Genomic DNA, 17,988 nt, shown 5'->3' with positions numbered 1-17,988 from the left:
CCCAGTCCAACACTGACTGCAAATTATTGCTCGAAGTGGAGCAGCATCAGGCAGCCTAGGGCAAACTGAATATCAAATAGCTAAGTAACACAAAGAAAATTATATCTGTAAAAATGTGATTAGTAATAAGTTCACGTTTCTAAGAAGAATGCATTATACAAAATATAAGATGCATATTCATGGTTACATTTAGGTTATTGGTAACCAGAATACATATATTGCTGTTAGGCCGGTGTTGCTATTTAATTAAGGCTTGTTTTTTCTTTGAAATTAGAGAATACTTCATACTTTACTTTGGTTTACAAAAAAAAATCCATAGTTCATAAGCTATGTCAATTTAGATAAACAGAGAAGCAAATAAACAAGTTTATTTTAGTGGTTTATTAATAAATAATATCATTACCACTGAATATTTAAAATCAATTAAGCGTCTCCTGTTTTTGGCTGTTCGGGTTAATGCAATTACTAGTCATTGAAAAATACCACTAATTATTTACCTCTCACTGCCATACAATTTTAATTAAGCCTAATTAAGTCATTGCTTTCTGATGTTAAGCAAAATGAGTAATTCATTGTACAGCAGTGTTTTGAAGTCTTCTTAAATACTGAATTACAGTAATGGATTTGCACTGCAGACTAAAGCATGTACATGAGGTCTGTGTGTTTAAGATTTTGTACATGCTAAAATAACAATTTCACTCAATTAAGCAAACATTAATAAATAAATATGGCAGCACATTTTTCATTTTAGTTTATTCAGCTACAAAATGCAAATGTTGCATGATGATATTACACACACTCACCTCGCAATAACAGCAAGCATGAACTCCACTAGCTATATTAAGTCTGCACTACCACTTAGAGAAACACTTTACACTGTATACACTTAATTCAATATGGCAAAAGCTAGCAAGTAAATAAAGCACTATGGGGTTCAAGTGAAGGTTTTATTCTGAAAACCTTAACGTAAAAACCATTTTGCGGATTTGCAAAGGTACTGTAGGTAACTGATGAAGCTAGAGCCACACAGTATTTCTTGAAAAAAAAAAATGTACACACACACTCTATTATATATATTATATATATGACAAAAAATGAGGCATACTCAGCAGACTTGCATGCTGTTTCTATTTGCCATGTGAATAAAGAAAACCCATTATTTTCCTACAAGTCTGGAGAGTGCACCTCATTTTTTGTCTATGCACGTTGAGCCGCTGTGCTCATTAAGGTTGTCACCCCAGCAGAAGTGGATATTGTTCCGATGTGAGTGTGGACCTAGAAATTATATATATATATATTGTAACACAGTAGGGTAGGGGTCCCTCTCCTGGGGTGATGGGACTCCCTCTCTACACACACAGCAGCCGTAGAAACAGGATACAAGTCTGGGGTTCTCGTACAAACTGGTCGGTACCAGTCTTTATTGTGCCAAATGAATATAAACATAAACTTAAGTCCTAGCCCGGCTGGGCACTAGCTACACAGCAGATTCCCTCTCTATAATAATGGTAGGGCCTATTGCCCTCACCATCAACAAAACACGTGCACAGTACTTACAAGGAAAGTAAAAGTGTCTCTGAACAGGCTAGTCTGCCTGCTCTCCCAGGTGTAAGACACTCAGCCACAAACAAACCCATCTTATATTAGCCATTTCCAGCTGCAAGCCCTAATCAGCCTGTTACCAGGCTGAAAAACCCAAAACCTGGAGTGGCCTGTGGATGGAGCCCTCCCTCTCCTCACATCCACACCCCCAGGACCCAAACCGGCTTTTCTCTAAAGCCGACATTTCTAGTCTGTTTCTCCCAAACAGACTTCTCCTGGGGGTTTCAGAACACATATGACAGGAACCTAGGACATACATAGAAGCCATTCCACACTTCTCCAGTGCTTCTATCACATATCCCCCCCTTTTGTTTCGACCTGTGGGGCGGAACAACTGCAGCCTCCAAACAATGGACACGTGACAAAGCATCTGCATTGGCCAGCTGGCTTCCTGGCCTGTGTTCTACCGTAAATTTAAAGGTTTGTAATGCCAAGAACCATCTCGTTATTCTCCCATTATTGTCCTTGTTTTCTGACATCCACTTCAGAGGGGCATGGTCAGTGATCAATCTGAACTTTCTTCCCACCAAGTAGTACCTGAGAGTCTCTAATGCCCACTGTATGGCCAAAGCTTCTTTCTCGACCGTAGCATAGTTTCTTTCATGTACATTTAATTTCAGGCTTAAGAAGAAAATCGGGTGTTCTTCACCCTCTTTGCTTTGGGACAGGACCGCTCCAGTGCCTACATCAGATGCATCGGTTTGTACAACAAACTCTCTGTCAAAATCAGGGGTCATCAGAACTGGTTTGGTACATAACGCTATTTTTAACTCCTGGAAAGCCTTCTCTGCTTCAGGACCCCATTCCACCATGACTTTCTGTTTGCCTTTGGTAAGGTCAGTCAGTGGGACTGCAATGGTGGCAAAATTGGGTATAAACCTCCTATAATACCCAGTGATCCCTAAGAAGGCTCTCACCTGCTTTTTATTCAGGGGTCGTGGCCAGTTTTGGATTGCCTCAATCTTATTGAGCTGTGGCTTTATCAAACCTCTGCCAATTGTGTACCCAAGATATTTTACTTCTTCCATCCCCAGACAACACTTTTTTGGGTTGGCTGTCAAACCTGCCTTATAGATGGAGTCCAACACTGCTTGTACTATGGGCAAGTGAGACTGCCAATCAGGACTATGAATGACCACATCATCCAGATAAGCAGCAGCATACTGTCTATGGGGCCTTAGAATCCTATCCATCATTCTTTGAAAGATAGCAGGTGCCCCATATAGCCCAAAGGGCAACATTTTGTATTGAAACAAGCCCTCTGGTGCAGAAAAAGCATCTTTTCTTTGGCATTCTCAGTTAACGGCACTTGCCAATACCCTTTGGTTAAGTCAAGAGTAGTTCAATATCTGGCTGTCCCCAGCCTTTCAATTAATTTCTCCACTCTAGGCATAGGGTAGGCATCGAACTTTGACACACTGTTCAATTTCCGGAAGTCATTGCAGAATCGCACACTCCCGTCGGGTTTTGGAATGAGCACAATTGGACTTGAACACTAACTATGCGATTCTTCAATTACACCCAACTCTAACATTTTTTTAATTTCCTTCGACACTGATTCTATTTGGGCTTCTGGCAACCTATAGGGTTTTAGGTTAACCTTAACCCCTGGGTCCGTGATATGTCATGTTTGATGACCGTAGTTTTCCCTGGTAGGTCAGAAAACAGCACCCTATTTCTGATCAGAAATTCCTTAACTTCCTGCTGTTGACTGGCTGACAGGGTTTTTGCCACTGTCACTTCGGGTACCATGGGCCCTGGGTTTACTGGAGGGGCTCGGATGGCTGACAGTGCTGGTCTATCCTTCCAGGGTGTTATAAGATTTACATGGTATATCTGTTCTGGCTTTCTTTTCCCCAGCTGGTAAACTTTATAATTGACCTGCCCCACTTTTTCTAAGATTTCAAAAGGTCCTTGCCATTTAGCCAAAAGTTTACTTTCTACTGTGGGAACCAACACAAACACTCTGTCCCCAGGAGTAAAGTTTCGTAAGCGAGCATTGCGGTTGTATACCCTCTGCTGTGCCTGTTGGGCCTGTTCCAAGTGCTCTCTTACTATCGGCATCATAGCAGTAATTCTTTCTTGCATTTGAGAAACATGCTCAATAACTGTTTTATACGGACTGGACTTCCCCTCCCATGTCTCTTTGGCAATGTCAAGTAACCCCCTTGGATGTCTCCCGTACAACAACAAATCAAAAGGAGGAAACCCTGTGGAGGATTGGGGAACCTTTCTTATGGCCAACAGCAAATAAGGTAACAAGTAATCCCAATCACTACCATCTTTGTCCACTACTTTCCTTAGCATGTGTTTTAAAGTTTTAGTAAACCTCTCCACTAACCAATCGGTCTGGGGATGGTACACAGAGGTTCTTAATTGGTCAATTTTAAACAGGTGGCATAACTCCTTCATGATTTTTGACATAAATGGGGTACCTTGGTCAGTCAGGATCTCCTTAGGTATTCCCAACCTGCTAAAGATATGGACTAATTCTCTAGCAATGGTCTTGGTTGATGTATTGCGTAATGGTATTGCTTCCAGGTACCTGGTAGCGTAATCCATTATCCCCAGAATATATTGATGGCCCCAGGCAGATTTCATTAATGGCCCAACCAAATCCATAGCTATTCTTTAAAACAGAACCTCAATAATGGGTAACAGAACCAGGGGACTTTTGAAATGTGGCCTTGGAGCATGATACTGACATTCAGGGTAGGATGCACAAAAGTCAGTCTTTATGGACCCCGGGCCAAAAAAACCTCTGCACAATTCGCTCAGTAGTTTTCTCTACCCCTAGGTGGCCAGCCGTTATATGACCGTCGGCCAGTTCTAATACTGTTCTTCTGTATGCTTTGGGAACTATTAATTGTTCCACAATATCTTCCCCCTTCTTAGTCACCTGATACAACAAATCCTGACATACTGCCATGTGAGGATATGACAAAGGACTATCGGGGTCTATGGGTTTACCATTAATCACTTTGACATTCTCCCTGGCTTTTACCAGAGTAGGGTCATTCAACTGCTCCACAGCAAAGACCTCTCTCTTGACCTCAAGATCAGGAAGGCGGTCAACAGGCTCAATAACACTCCCCACCTCAGTGGGAGGCACACCACTTTTGTGAGCCACCATCACGCTCCGCATTCTCTAGTTCGCCAATCATACTAGAAAAAGGAAACATCTCTGACTCTGCTACTACATCAGTAACCCTCTCAAATGAGACAGAGTGTTTTACCTCTGTGCAAAATCGTCTTTCCCACAACTTCCAGAAGTGAGCAAAGTCTCTCCCCGATATTGCATCATACATTAAGCCCTGTACCAAACCCACAGAGACTATCGCGGAACCACACGGTGCTTCTAACTTCACTTCTGCTGTAACAGAATTCGGGTATCCCCATGTATGCAGGTCACACCAACAGTTTTCCCCTTACGCTTCAAGGGGTTTACCTGTTCAGCCTTCACAAGTGTAACCAGGCTACCAGAATCTAACAGAGCTTCTACTCGGTTGCCTTCTACAGTGAGTATACACATGTGCTTATCTGACTCAACCTGCCGGTAAGCAGTACAGGCTGGTTGTGCAAAGAAAGATATCCTGCGGTTGACATGAGCAGTATCACATTGCATAGGTTCAGAGGTAAGCGACCAATTAGCCCCAATGTGGCCGAAACCACAACATTGGAAACATTGAATTACATTAATATCTAGTCTTTTACGGGGTAGGAACCTTACTGGCCTGGCTGGCCCGTCTCCAGGTTCCACACCCCCAGTCTCGAGCATCTTCCACCGCCCAGCACCCTTCTCCCCTGGAACAGTCTTACCAGTGTCAATGGGAGTTCGCCGATGCGCCATCGGGGCTCGGTGGGGCACACTCATCAGCTCCTCAGCCGCTACGTACCTCTCCACCAGTTCGACTAGCTGGTCTGCGGACTTAGGGTCTTCATGGCTCACCCACTTGGCAAGAGACGCAGGTAGCGATCGCAGATACCGGTCCATCATGACTCTTTCCACAATCTGTGGTCCGGTCAGTGTCTCGGACTGCAGCCATTTTGTGGTTAGATGGACGAGGTCATGCATCTGTAAGCGTGGAGGTTTTCCCATTAGGAACTCCCAGTGGTGGACTCGTTGGGTCCAAACAAATGAGGTGACTCCCAAGCGGGTTAGGATCTCCTGTTTTAGCTTTACATAGTCCTTGGCATCATCCAGGCATAAATCATAGTTGGCCTTTTCTGGTTCTCCAGACAGGAAGGGTGCCACAAGACTTGTCCACTGCTCTTTAGGCAACTTCTCTCTTTCGGCGGTTCTTTCAAAGGCCATAAGGTACGCCTCCACATCATCACTCTGGGTCATCTTTTGCAGAAAGTGACTGGCCCATATGGTGTGAGTGTTAGTTAGCAGAGCAGGGGAAGCATCTCCAAACCGGACTACAAGCTGTTGTACCACCTCTTTTATGGCCTGGCTGTTTTCCACTATGGCCTGGCAGGTTTCCTCGATGGTGACTTGTTGTTGCCTCTGGGCTGCCTCCAAGGCCAATAGTTGCACCTGGGTGGATTCCTGCTGAGCTCTGGTAGCTTCCTGCTGAGACCTGGTAGCTTCTTGCTGAATTTTGTTCGTTTCCTGCTGAGCTGCCGTATCTTGGAACAAGGCTTTAACAATGTCCTCCATTTTGTCCTGGGGTGTAGGTTGGAAGCAGAATCTGGCTTCCCTAAGCATCTGCGGTAGCCACCTCTATGGACTTCAAAGGATACAACTTTATATCCACACTGACGAATTGGTGTCTGTCCCTTTAAATTTGAAACAAAAATTTTTCCTTGCTGCAATTTCAGTGTGTAATTGCCCGCATTCTCCACCAAATGTGACACAGTCAGGGTAGGGGTCCCTCTCCTGGGGTAGATGGACTCCCTCTTTACACACACAGCAGCCGTAGAAACAGGATACAAGTCTGGGGTTCTTGTACAAACTGGTCGGTACCAGTCTTTATTGTGCCAAATGAATATAAACATAAACAAAACATAAACATAAGTCCTAGCCCGGCTGGGCACTAGCTACACAGAAGATTCCCTCTCTATAATAATGGTAGGGCCTATTGCCCTCACCATCAACAAAACACGTGCACAGTACTTACAAGGAAAGTAACCAAGTGTCTCTGAACAGGCTAGTCTGCCTGCTCTCCCAAGTGTGAGACACTCAGCCACAAACAAACCCAGCTTATATTAGCCATTTCCAGCTGCAAGCCATAATGAGCCTGTTACTCACAAACACACCCCCAGGACTCAAACCGGCTTTTCTCTAAAGTCGACATTTCTAGTCTGTTTCTCCAAAACAGACTTCTCCTGGGAGTTTCAGAACACATATGACAGGAGCCTAGGACATTATATATATATATATATATTGTGAAAAAAAAATTGAGTTGCTGATGTGTTGAGCAACTTATTGGAGTAGTGGAGCCAAAAGTGGTCCCTTGAATCTGACACATACTTATGATACACTTACAACTTTCCACTGGATAGCAAGTTTTTTTGACAACTTATATTTGTCTTTAAACATACAAATGTGCATAATATTAGTGATTGCATATGTATCACACACTAACCTGAAGTGATATGATTTATCTGCTTCCTGTGGAAATTTGCTATTAGAAAGTGCACCTAGAGAAAAAGGAACATAAATGCAAATATAGTTCAGGGAATCCTGAAAACACATTCTTAAACTGGGCTTCAACCAAGTAGTTAGCGGTATATTTTCAATTGCAGAGCTTGTTCAATCATAAGCATTGTCCACTGGCACATCTACTGCAAGTTATGGACATAACATTGACTGATCTGTATAACACAAGGATATATAATGGAGGTGTTGCGCTTAAATAAATATAGATGATAGATTAGCAACTAGACATGGCAGAAACCAGAGTCAAGACACCAAATATATATTGCGAAATAGTTATTTAGAAAATTTCAATGCCAACAATAAAATACAGTAATACAAAAATAAATAATGAGAACTACTTCTTTGGTAGAAGTCTGTACAGATAATCTGATTGGTATAAAAAGAAACTGCTAAAATTTATGATATATAGATTCCCTATTTCAGATCCATCTATATGGAACAGTCTGTCCAAAGAACAGAATAATCTCACAGGACAATTTGTCCACAAGTCCGAGTCTTAATTCGCCTGGTCCGACCTCCATGTCTTATGGTATTGATGAGTGTAATAGACTCTGAACCGTGAAATGGGTCCGCTAAATAGATTGTCCTTCAAGTCTTATGGCACACATACACACTCTGGACTCCGTGAAATGGGCTGCTGGCACAAAGTCTCCCATTTGGAAGTAAACGGCAGGTGATCCAGGAAAAAGTAAGTCCAAAGGCTGCAATTGAGTCAGCTCTTGACCCCCTCACCTTTTCCCGCAGCAGTCCAAGTGTACCGTGTCCAATAGGCACGAGATAATATTCACGCCGACGGCTCTCATGAATCAATGGAACAGATCCAATATAAAATAACGTCCAACAGATATGGAGCAAATGATAGCAGTGTATAAAAATATTCTGAAACACTGATGCGTTTCGCTTCCAATCTATGAAGCTTTATCAAAGAGTATAGTAGGAAAGGACCTGGTCTCTTCCTTTATATTGGTCCTCCTCATTTCTAATTGAATACTACGTTAAACAATTAGTTTCCACATGGTTCTACAGGTGTGTTAATCACATACCTCTCAGCTACATGGACCACAAGAAAAAACATTTTATTTTGGTGTCTTGATCTCTATAGAATAAATACCTCTGTTCATCACATAATCAATGATTTACATGTATAGAAAATTAATATATAAATACAAACATATATACGTGAAAACAGATACAAAATTGAAAAATAAAATTTTTTAATAAAATGTAATTTCCCTAAATACACATTACTTGGATTTGAACTCACTCTACTCTAGTACTACTATCCCAGTCCGTGTCATTACCTCTACACCATCAGTTCTATTGTCATCAATGGCATCCAATCCTAGTACTATATAGATGTAGATGACTAAATACATTAATACTGTTAAATATAAAAAATCAATTGACCAAATCTAATAGTAATGGTTGTGATGATCTAAACATAAAATTAACTATTTTAACTATAAGGACATGGACAGGTTCGAACTCACTTAACTATATCACTATTTTTTCAGTCCGTGTCATTACCTCTACACCGTCTAATCTGATGTGGTCAATGGCCAAAAAAACGAGGTTGTAGTACTAGAGTAGAGTGATTTTGAATCCGAGTAATGTGTATTTAGGGAAATTAAGCTTTATTAACATTTTTTATTATATTTCAATTTTGTATCTGTTTTTCACGTATATATGTTTGTATTTATATATTAATTTTCTATACATGTAAATCATTGATTATGTGATGAATAGAGGTATTTATTCTATAGAGATCAAAACACCAAAATAAAATGTTTTTTCTTGTGGTCCATATAGCTGAGAGGTATGTGATTAACACACCTGTACAACCATGTGGAAACTAATTGTTTAACGAAGTATCCAATTAGAAATGAGGTGGACCAATATAAAGGAAGAGGCCAGGTCCTTTCCTACTATACTCTTTGATAAAGCTTCATAGATTGGAAGCGAAACGCATCAGTGGATCAGAGGATTTTTATACACTGCTATCATTTGCTCCATTTCTGTCGGACGTTATCTTATATTGCATCTGTTCCATTGATTCATGAGAGCCGTCAGCGTGAATATTATCACGCGCCTATTGGACATGGTACACTTGGACTGCTGCGGGAAAAGGTGAGGGCGGTCACGAGCTGACTCAATTACAGCCTTTGGACTTACTTTTTCCTGGATCACCTGCCGTTTACTTCCAAATGGGAGACTTTGTGCCAGCAGCCCATTTCACGGAGTCCAGAGTGTGTTATGTTTGCCATAGACCTGTCGGACTATCTATTTAGCGGACCCATTTCACTGTTCAGAGTCTATTACACGCATCAATATCATAAGACCCGGAGGTCGGACCGGGCGAATTAAGCCTTGGACTTGTGGACAAATTGTCCGGTGAGATTATTCTGTTCTTTGGACAGACTGTTCCATATAGATGGATCTGAAATAGGGAATCTATATATCAGAAATTTTAGCAGTTTCTTTTTATACCAATCAGATTAGTCTGTACAGACTTCTAGCAAATAAGTAGTTCTCATTATTTATTTTTATATTACTGTATTTTATTGTTGCCATTGATATTTTATAAAGAACAATTTCGCAATATATATTTGGTGTCTTGACTCTGCCATGTCTAGTTGCTAATCTATCATCTATATTTATTTAAGCACAACAACTCCATTATATATCCTTCTTTTTTTGTGATTACTTTGGTAATCTTTTGCAGGGTGTACACGGGCCCTTTGGTGGATACAGCTGGACTATATATAATTTACTTTTAGCATCACTCATTAGCCCCAAGCTGAACAGAATTCTTGATCTGTATAACAGTCTTTTCTTTCAATTCACAACTGAACACACATAAGGGCATACTTATCAATATTATTTGTACTAAAATATTGTGAAAACTGGTGTTTTAATACCCTTTTAACATTATTTTAGTATTACCTAAATGTAATAAAGGGTAAATGTAGAAGAATTTGCAAAACGAACTGACCATTTAAAAGTCTCTTTTCTGTGTTTTCAGTAGATTTCCCACCTGCAAATTAAAACAGAAATCAACATCAATTCCTCATTCTAAATAATGTGGGGTCGATTCAATTGCACGCGAGCTTTGCGGAATAGGTCTCTTCACATTTCTGCTTATGGGAAGTAGGGTAGTTGACATCAGCTTGCTGGTTATGGCAGTGCAAACAGATGTCAGATACTGTACTTCCAGTTTTGCACAGCTGGAGATCCCGGCAGTAGCACGAATGTGATTGAATGAGATCCTAAATGTCACCAAATTACAATAAACTCACTGTCAAGTAAGACAGGTGTCAATTCAATCTTGTGCGAGCCTTTTTCACAGCAAACTTGCACTGCAAATGCAGTTGCAAGCCAATTCCAAACTTGCATTGCTATTCTAGAGGAAATTTGCATTTTTTGAGCAGGTGAAAAGGTAGGGAAAATCTTTATTTAAAAGATATTTATATTTAAAAAGTCGTGAATTTCCTAAGATCCCCTTGGACACTCCCCCCCAATGATTAGGCACTTATTACATTTTAATTAGCTTAATTTGGCATATAATTACACTTTATTTTTGAGTGTAAAAAAATAATGGCCTAGAATTACCCCAAAATAACCTTTAGTTTAGGATCCCCAAATTTAATAAATTTATTTAAACGAACAATAATTAAAAAAAAAAAAAAAAGATTTTTATAAATCGTCTCAAATTACCCCCAAAACACCTTTTTTATTTTTTATTCATTTGTATTTAAACGTGCAGCTCTTTCAAATGTAGTGCATATTTGTACCCCTTTCGGTGTGTTCCCCTGTAAAAGCAAAATCCCAAGGCTTCGCAGGGATGTGGCCACAGAAGTACAAAAAAAAAAAAAAAGACAGGGAGGATATATGGACAATTACACAGATGAGTACATTTTATTGTATTTGAAGCTATTTGTACACCAATGTAGATGTATAACTAATTGTTTTAAAAGTATTACAGTATATCAGTGTCTTTACTTCCATGGCTATATCCATACTATTGCTTGCAGCTGGGAAAAAGGTACTGCAATGCCTCAAGAGCAAAATCAGAAAGAATCCACAAGCACTGAACATGATTTAAACAGATAACATTCTCAGTTAAAAGCAAATGCATTTATTCATGAATAATAAAAGTAATATAACAAAATACATTGACCATCAAAAATAATATAAATTGTGGTTATACATAGTTTTATAAAAGTAGACATACTACAATTCTGGATGAAATCTACTAACTCAGTGGTTCCCGTACTGGGGGACGTGGCACCATGGGGTGCCTGGGGGCACATGCAGAGCCTCCACAGGTGGGAGGTCCAATACCAAATAGAAGATTTTTGGTCAATGTGATACTCAAAACCAAAACTGGTTGTCAGAAACCGTAAAATATGTAGACAAAGAGAAGCACAACCCTTTCTACCACCACATAACTGAACCTAAAGATGCCACCACATAACTGAACCTAAAGATGATGGTAACCACAATCTACTTAGTTTAAAACATTTTGCTGATTTTTTTCAATAAGAAACTTTTGGCCTAGGGGGGCCGTGGAAAAAACTCTGATACTGTAGGGCACCGTTAGTCAGGAAAGTTTGGGAAACACTATAAAATACACATCCCAACAACTGTAGAACATATATGCAAGAACTCCTGATGATAAATTAGGAACAAATCCAATTCTGGGGTTCTAATCCAGAAATGCTGAAGGCAAGGACAGTGCAAGAAGCTATTTTTACTTAGTCAAAAGAGTGTACTTAGGACATTTTGCAGGTGTCGACAATAAGGATATCTAAATTTTACCCATGTCAACATCATTAGTGTTAATTATCTGATGTCAACATTGTAACTGAAGACATTCTGACTGCATACCACGCACACAAGCATAGTAAGAAACAATCAATCAGATTGTATATTGACTTAATGTATGATAATGTCTTTCAACAGCAACATGTTTAATTTCAAGGATGAAGACGCTCAAAATTATACTGTGTATAAACTATATACTCAGAACTAATTAGATAAGCTAGCTGACAATTAAAACTTACATAATGTATAAATTATAACTGACACTAAGTAAATAAATATAATCAAAATTTGAGGTTATAAATACAGTATAAGGATAACAATTTAGGCAAACTATAAATCTTGGAATCGGATCTTAACTGTTTAATACTTAAAAAGGTAATAACTATAGTACTATAAAAACCAAAAGTATAAACATAGTGAGTTTGTGACAAATAAAAGATTAATAAAAATAAAACGTGTATTTATATTATAAAGTCTTAAACTGCGTACACATGGTATGATAAAACTGATCAAATTAAATTATAACGATATCGTTATCGTTCAAATCATTCCGTTTTTGGCCCCTTCCAACCCACCAACGACCTGCGATGCGCGGGCCCGTATGGGGGTGCAGGACGATCAGACAACGATTTCGTTATCTGATCGCTCCGTGTGTACGAAGCTTCATTTGTTTAATATAGTAGCACCTTTTTAAACTTATTTTTATCTAATTTTTTAAAAGTGAGTTAAAAGAAGATTTAACTTGGATTATGCTTTTGATAAAAAAAAATATCTTGGATTTGCTTTTGGATGACAAATTAAGAACAGTGTATTTACTCCAGCACGTCCTCCATGCCCTCTATTAGTCAGTATCCCTTAATGCACTTTTTGGGAGTATTTTGGTTTTCTCTCGTTATACACTACATGCCCAAAAATGTGTGGACACTCACAAATGAAGTCAATCCATGAAGCTACCAATAAAAAGTTATGTGCAGAGAGAGGCAAGTTGGAACACCACAGACATTTTTGCCACCAAAAACAGATGATTTTTTTTGCCCTACACATTTCAAGACGTAGTGGTCCTGTTTTGAAAGTTTTCGTTGTCTTTCGCTTCACTACTGATCCACTTCACAATGTCAACACTTACAATTGCCCGGGACAACTCTAGTAAGGCTGACAATTCACACTCTAGCTATGTATTATCCTGCTACATTCAATTGAGGTAGTTCTGCATTGTACAAATGCCTGAGCTCTTTAGTATACCAAGTCTATTGCTAATGTATGGAGATTGTATGGCTGCATGCTTCTGGATGCAGTCAGGAAGCCGACGGTCGAAATGCCGACCGCCGGCTTCCCGATTGTGCAATCCAGACAGAGGACTAATGATAGGCATCGAAATCCCGACGCCTATCATTATCCCTACGCCAAGAGCCCGACGCCCGGCATACCGAACGAAGGTAAGCCAGGCGGCAGACACGGACAGCCGCGCAGGGGGGAGGGTTAGGTTAGGGGCTCCTGGGGGGGAACTTAAGGTTAAGCACCCCCTCTGGAGGGTTAGGCTAGAGGAAGGGGAAGGTTAGAGTTAGGCACCAAAGGGGGGAGGTTAGGGTCAGGCACCCCCCTGGGAGGGTTATGTTTAGGCTGCGGGGACGGGGGGGGTTAGGTTTAGGCACCCCTAAGGGAGGGTAAGGGGGGGGGAGAGGGTTAGTTATACTTACCTTAATTACCTGTTGGAATCTTCACTGCTGCCGGTCTTCCAGCGTCGGGATTTGAGGTCATTCATACCCATCCCCTTGCTTCATTTTATACATCTGTGAGCAATGCGAGTGTCTGAAATGAATGGATCGCAGTCTACTTACTTTTGGCCATGTAGTGTACCTTCTCTCTAGGTAAATCAATGAACTCTTCTGGCCGAATTTACTCTGCTAACCTCTCTTATCTTTTATTTTGTGCATCGTCTCTGCCTTTTCAGTTCAGAATTCCAAAAAGCTACTTAAAGCTGAACATGTCCAAACCTGAGACCATCGGCTTCCATCCATTTTATGTAGCAACCTACCATCTAATCTATCTTACTGTTGACCGTATCATGTTCTAATTCACATTTCAATAAATGAAATAGAAGAAATATGTTGTGGTTGTTGCTTCTCCATAAATGCACCTTTTCTAAATAGCAAAAAGAAGGAATCTAGGGGGGTATATTATAAGTAGTTTGTGCTCAAAATTGAAAGCGCCACTTTAATATGTGCAAAACCTGCTGGGTTTGGCACTTTACATTAGAGTCGCTTTGTAAATATACATCTACGTGTTAAAAAAATAATCATCAGCATTTCTAAATGGTAATCTTTTTTTTTTTACCAATTTTTGCAATCTTGACTTAAACACTTACTACGTGTAGGAATTATATGGTAACCCAACAATAGTTAATATTTTTTAAACTAGAAAATCTACAACCTTAAATGAGGGAACCACTTTTTGTGCAACACAAGATGGGTGGGGGGACACCCACCACTTTTGAGATAATTGTACAAGTATACAAGACTGGGCTACACCACTCCCTATCACCTCTCCAAGTGGCATGGCTTATGTCAAGTTTAGCCAACAGAGTCTGGCTCAGTGTGTCTTGTGTTAGCCTCTATCTAATAAGTTCCTCCATTAGCAGATTCTGTCAAAATAAAAAGTGCTTTGGGTCAGCAGAACAAAAGGAGAGGAAGTTACTGACCACCTTTGTGGATATTTTCCTTTATTATTTATTAATTTAACTTTTATAGATTTTGCCTATGCTTTTGATACATTCATCTTCCACTACCATGTCATAGGTGTACTGATATCCACAGCGCTATTTTTCTGGAAAAATAGGTTCAGGAACTGTGGGTGGAGCTACTGGGGGTGGAGCTATAGAAATGTTTTATATATATACATATATATATATATATTCCATAGACAAAAAACCTTACGGTTTCACATGTCCCATTAAGGCTGCTTAGACATGATCTCAAAAATTCACAAAACCTATTGATTTTCTGCCACTCAAACTTCAAAAAGCAATAAAATTACGATCATTAAGGCTGACGTGTTCCTTGCGCAATACAGATATGGTATGCAATCCCACCCAGTGGTTAACTGCAGATTCAGCACTCTCACAGAATGAGATTGCTGTCACTCACAAAATGGTGGAGCTGCTAATTCACAGAATTGTGTGCTCATTGGAATACACACATGCAGTCTATGCAACTGAGGTCAAAGCAGAAAATTGAGCTATGCAGATGGGATAAAAGTGGTGTGGATGGGGGGAGGAGACACAGCAGCATGGATAGGTGAGATACAAAGGCGTGTAGAAGAGGGAAGGTTAAGCAGTATAGAGGGGGGGCAGTCAAAGTAATGCAGACGGGTGAAAAACAGTGGTGCGGATGGGGGGGAAACAGAGTGGCACGGTTTGGGGGGACAGCGACATGGATGGGGGTGGAGAGTGGCATGGACATGGGAATACAGAGCACTGCAGATGGGTAAAGACAGATTGGTGCAGATAAGGGAATACAGACTAGCACAAATAGGAGAACACACAACAGTAGAGATTGAGGAAGACAGTAGTGTGGGTGGGGGGAGGAGACAGAGTTGCACAGTTGGGGGGGGGGCAGAGTGGTGCAGATGGAAGAAGAAAGAGTGCCACAGAAGAAAGGAAGACAGCAACGTGGCTTAGGGGAAGGCAGTGGTGCAGAAGGAAACAGAGTGGCACGGATGCAGGGCGGCTCAGATGGAGAAAGACAGATTGGTGCGGATGAGAGAACACAGACTACTATAGTTCGGAGACCACACAGCAGTAGGGATTGGGGAAGACAGATTTGTGTGGATGGGGAGGAAGACAGAGTGGTGCGGGTGGTGGGGGGAGACAGAGTTGCATGGTTGGGGGGGATCAGAGTAGTGCAGATGGAGGAAGAAAGAGTGCCACAGATGAGAGAAAGACAGCAACGTGACTGTGGAGAAGGCACAGATGCAGGGCGGTGCGGCTGGGGAACAACATTGGTGCGGATGAGGGAACACAGACTATCACAGTTGGGAGACCACACAGCAGTAGGGATTGGGGAATATATAGCAGCATGGAGGCATATAGGGGAAGAAAGTGTACATGCATAGACAGAGTATGATATTTTTAAAAATAAGGGAGCTGAACGTGTATTCTAAATGAGATAAATGTATGCAGTGAGAAGGATGTTAGAAGCCAGTGAGATTGTTTTGGTGATCAAATGGGAAGATTATGGGCACTGAGTGGGATGTGGGAACCACATAACTGCTCAAACCTCAGTTGCATAGCCTGCATGTGTGTATTCCAATGAGCACACAATTCTGCAAATTAGCAACTCCACCATTTTGTGAGTGACAGCAATCTCATTCTGTGAGAGTGCTGAATCTGCAGTTAACCACAGGGTGTGATGGCATACCATATCTGTATAAATGATCATAATTTCATTGCTTTATGAAGTTTGAGTGGCAGAAAATCAATAGGTTTTGTGAATTTTCAGATCATGTCTAAGCAGCCTTAATGGGACATGTGAAACCGTAAGGTTTTTTGTCTATGGAATTTCATAGCTTTTTTAAAATGTATTAACGATCAGGGTTTGGATGAGCAAACCGGGCCACCTGCAGGAGAGAAAAGCAACAAAATGGTACACTAACGCAGGTGGAAGAGGGGACAGCACACAGGAGGTTGATTTGGGAGGTGCAGAGTGCGAGACAGCTGTAGGCGTGTGGGGTAGCGGTAGCAGCGGTGGTGCAGAGCAGTGGCAGCGGTGCAGTGCAAAGGGGGCATCAGTGGGCGACAGAGGGCTCACTGGTAGTGCGTATGCACGTGAGAAAATCAATGTCACAGATGCACTAATGCAGCAGTGAGATCCATCTACGCATCTGTTAAAAATTTAATGTGTACAAAAAAAAAAGGCGTAGCCCCGCCCCCTATAGACAACCAGCACCGGGCTTTGGAGCCCCAGTACTGGTTGTGCTACATACAGAAGACAAACAACGTAGGGGTTCCCAGTATGAAGCACAACCAGCACCAGGCTTTTGAGAACCAGTCCTGGTTGCCAAAATATGGGGAGCAAATGACGTAGGGGTCCCCTGTATTTAGCACAACCAGCACTGGGTTCTGAGTCGGTCCTGGTTCTGGAAATACAGGGGGGGAAATGCATAGGGCCCCCAGTATTTCCCAGAACCAGCACCGGACCCTTTCTAGCAGGGGGGTGATGCCACAGCCAGGGGAGCCCTTTTACCGAGTCCCCCAGCCAAACCATCACCCCTGACTGCTAGTCAGCCCAGGCCGAAGATCCCAGGGGAGCTGGGGACCCCCCCATTAAAGGGGTCCTCCCACGCCAGGGCACCAGGGCATCTTGACTGGGAGAGGGTTTTATCAAGCTGCATGCATGCTGGTTTCTCCACTGTAAGGAAAAGCTGTGCTGCCTTGATCTCATCTGAAAAGAACTCTTTTTTTTACAGGTGATTGTTGACTGATATTCTCCAATATGTTTGATTTGTTTTAACGTATGCTCTACCAGTTTCATCTTCCTTCATCATCTTTCAAGTCTACGACCCCTTTTCTTGAGTTCACTAACACTATTGTCAAACCAAGGGGCTTGCCGGTGTGGTATGCGGGGTTGTATACGCACAGGGGTGATAATACCATTGCAGCTGTCACATCCCTGTTATAGTAATGGACTAGGGAAAAAGGATCTTCACAGGCCCCCTGTCAAGGTTCAGCCTAGGATCGGCCTCTCTCACCTCCTTGCCGGCTTCCCCTGACTTCCTTGCGGTCAGACGTCTGGTGCAGTGATGGATGTGAGGCTGAGTATTCTGCCTTAGGTGCTTTTTGCGAGCTTCCATGGTCGACTATGTGTGCTGGGAATCGGAGTTCCCATCATGGGCACCGCCAT

General features: G+C 41.5%; 1 protein-coding gene across 3 annotated transcripts in view; it reads right to left on the bottom strand.

The window, feature by feature from the left end:
* The window catches only part of CYB5R4 (cytochrome b5 reductase 4), a 217,597-nt gene that overhangs the window by 101,773 nt on the left and 97,836 nt on the right, over window positions 1-17,988 (bottom strand). For all 3 annotated transcript variants that reach the window (XM_088470543.1, XM_088470545.1, XM_088470555.1), the window contains 2 exons: window positions 10,260-10,301; window positions 7,194-7,248 (listed from right to left, as the gene is read on the bottom strand). In XM_088470543.1, coding sequence (XP_088326669.1) covers window positions 7,194-7,248; window positions 10,260-10,301 — 97 coding nt within the window. The remainder of the gene's footprint in view (window positions 1-7,193; window positions 7,249-10,259; window positions 10,302-17,988) is intronic.

This window comes from Taudactylus pleione, unplaced genomic scaffold (assembly GCF_031769625.1).
Source record: "Taudactylus pleione unplaced genomic scaffold, aTauple2 ptg000015l, whole genome shotgun sequence".
Lineage (NCBI taxonomy): Eukaryota > Metazoa > Chordata > Amphibia > Anura > Myobatrachidae > Taudactylus > Taudactylus pleione.
This window is presented reverse-complemented; position numbering and strand designations above follow the sequence as displayed.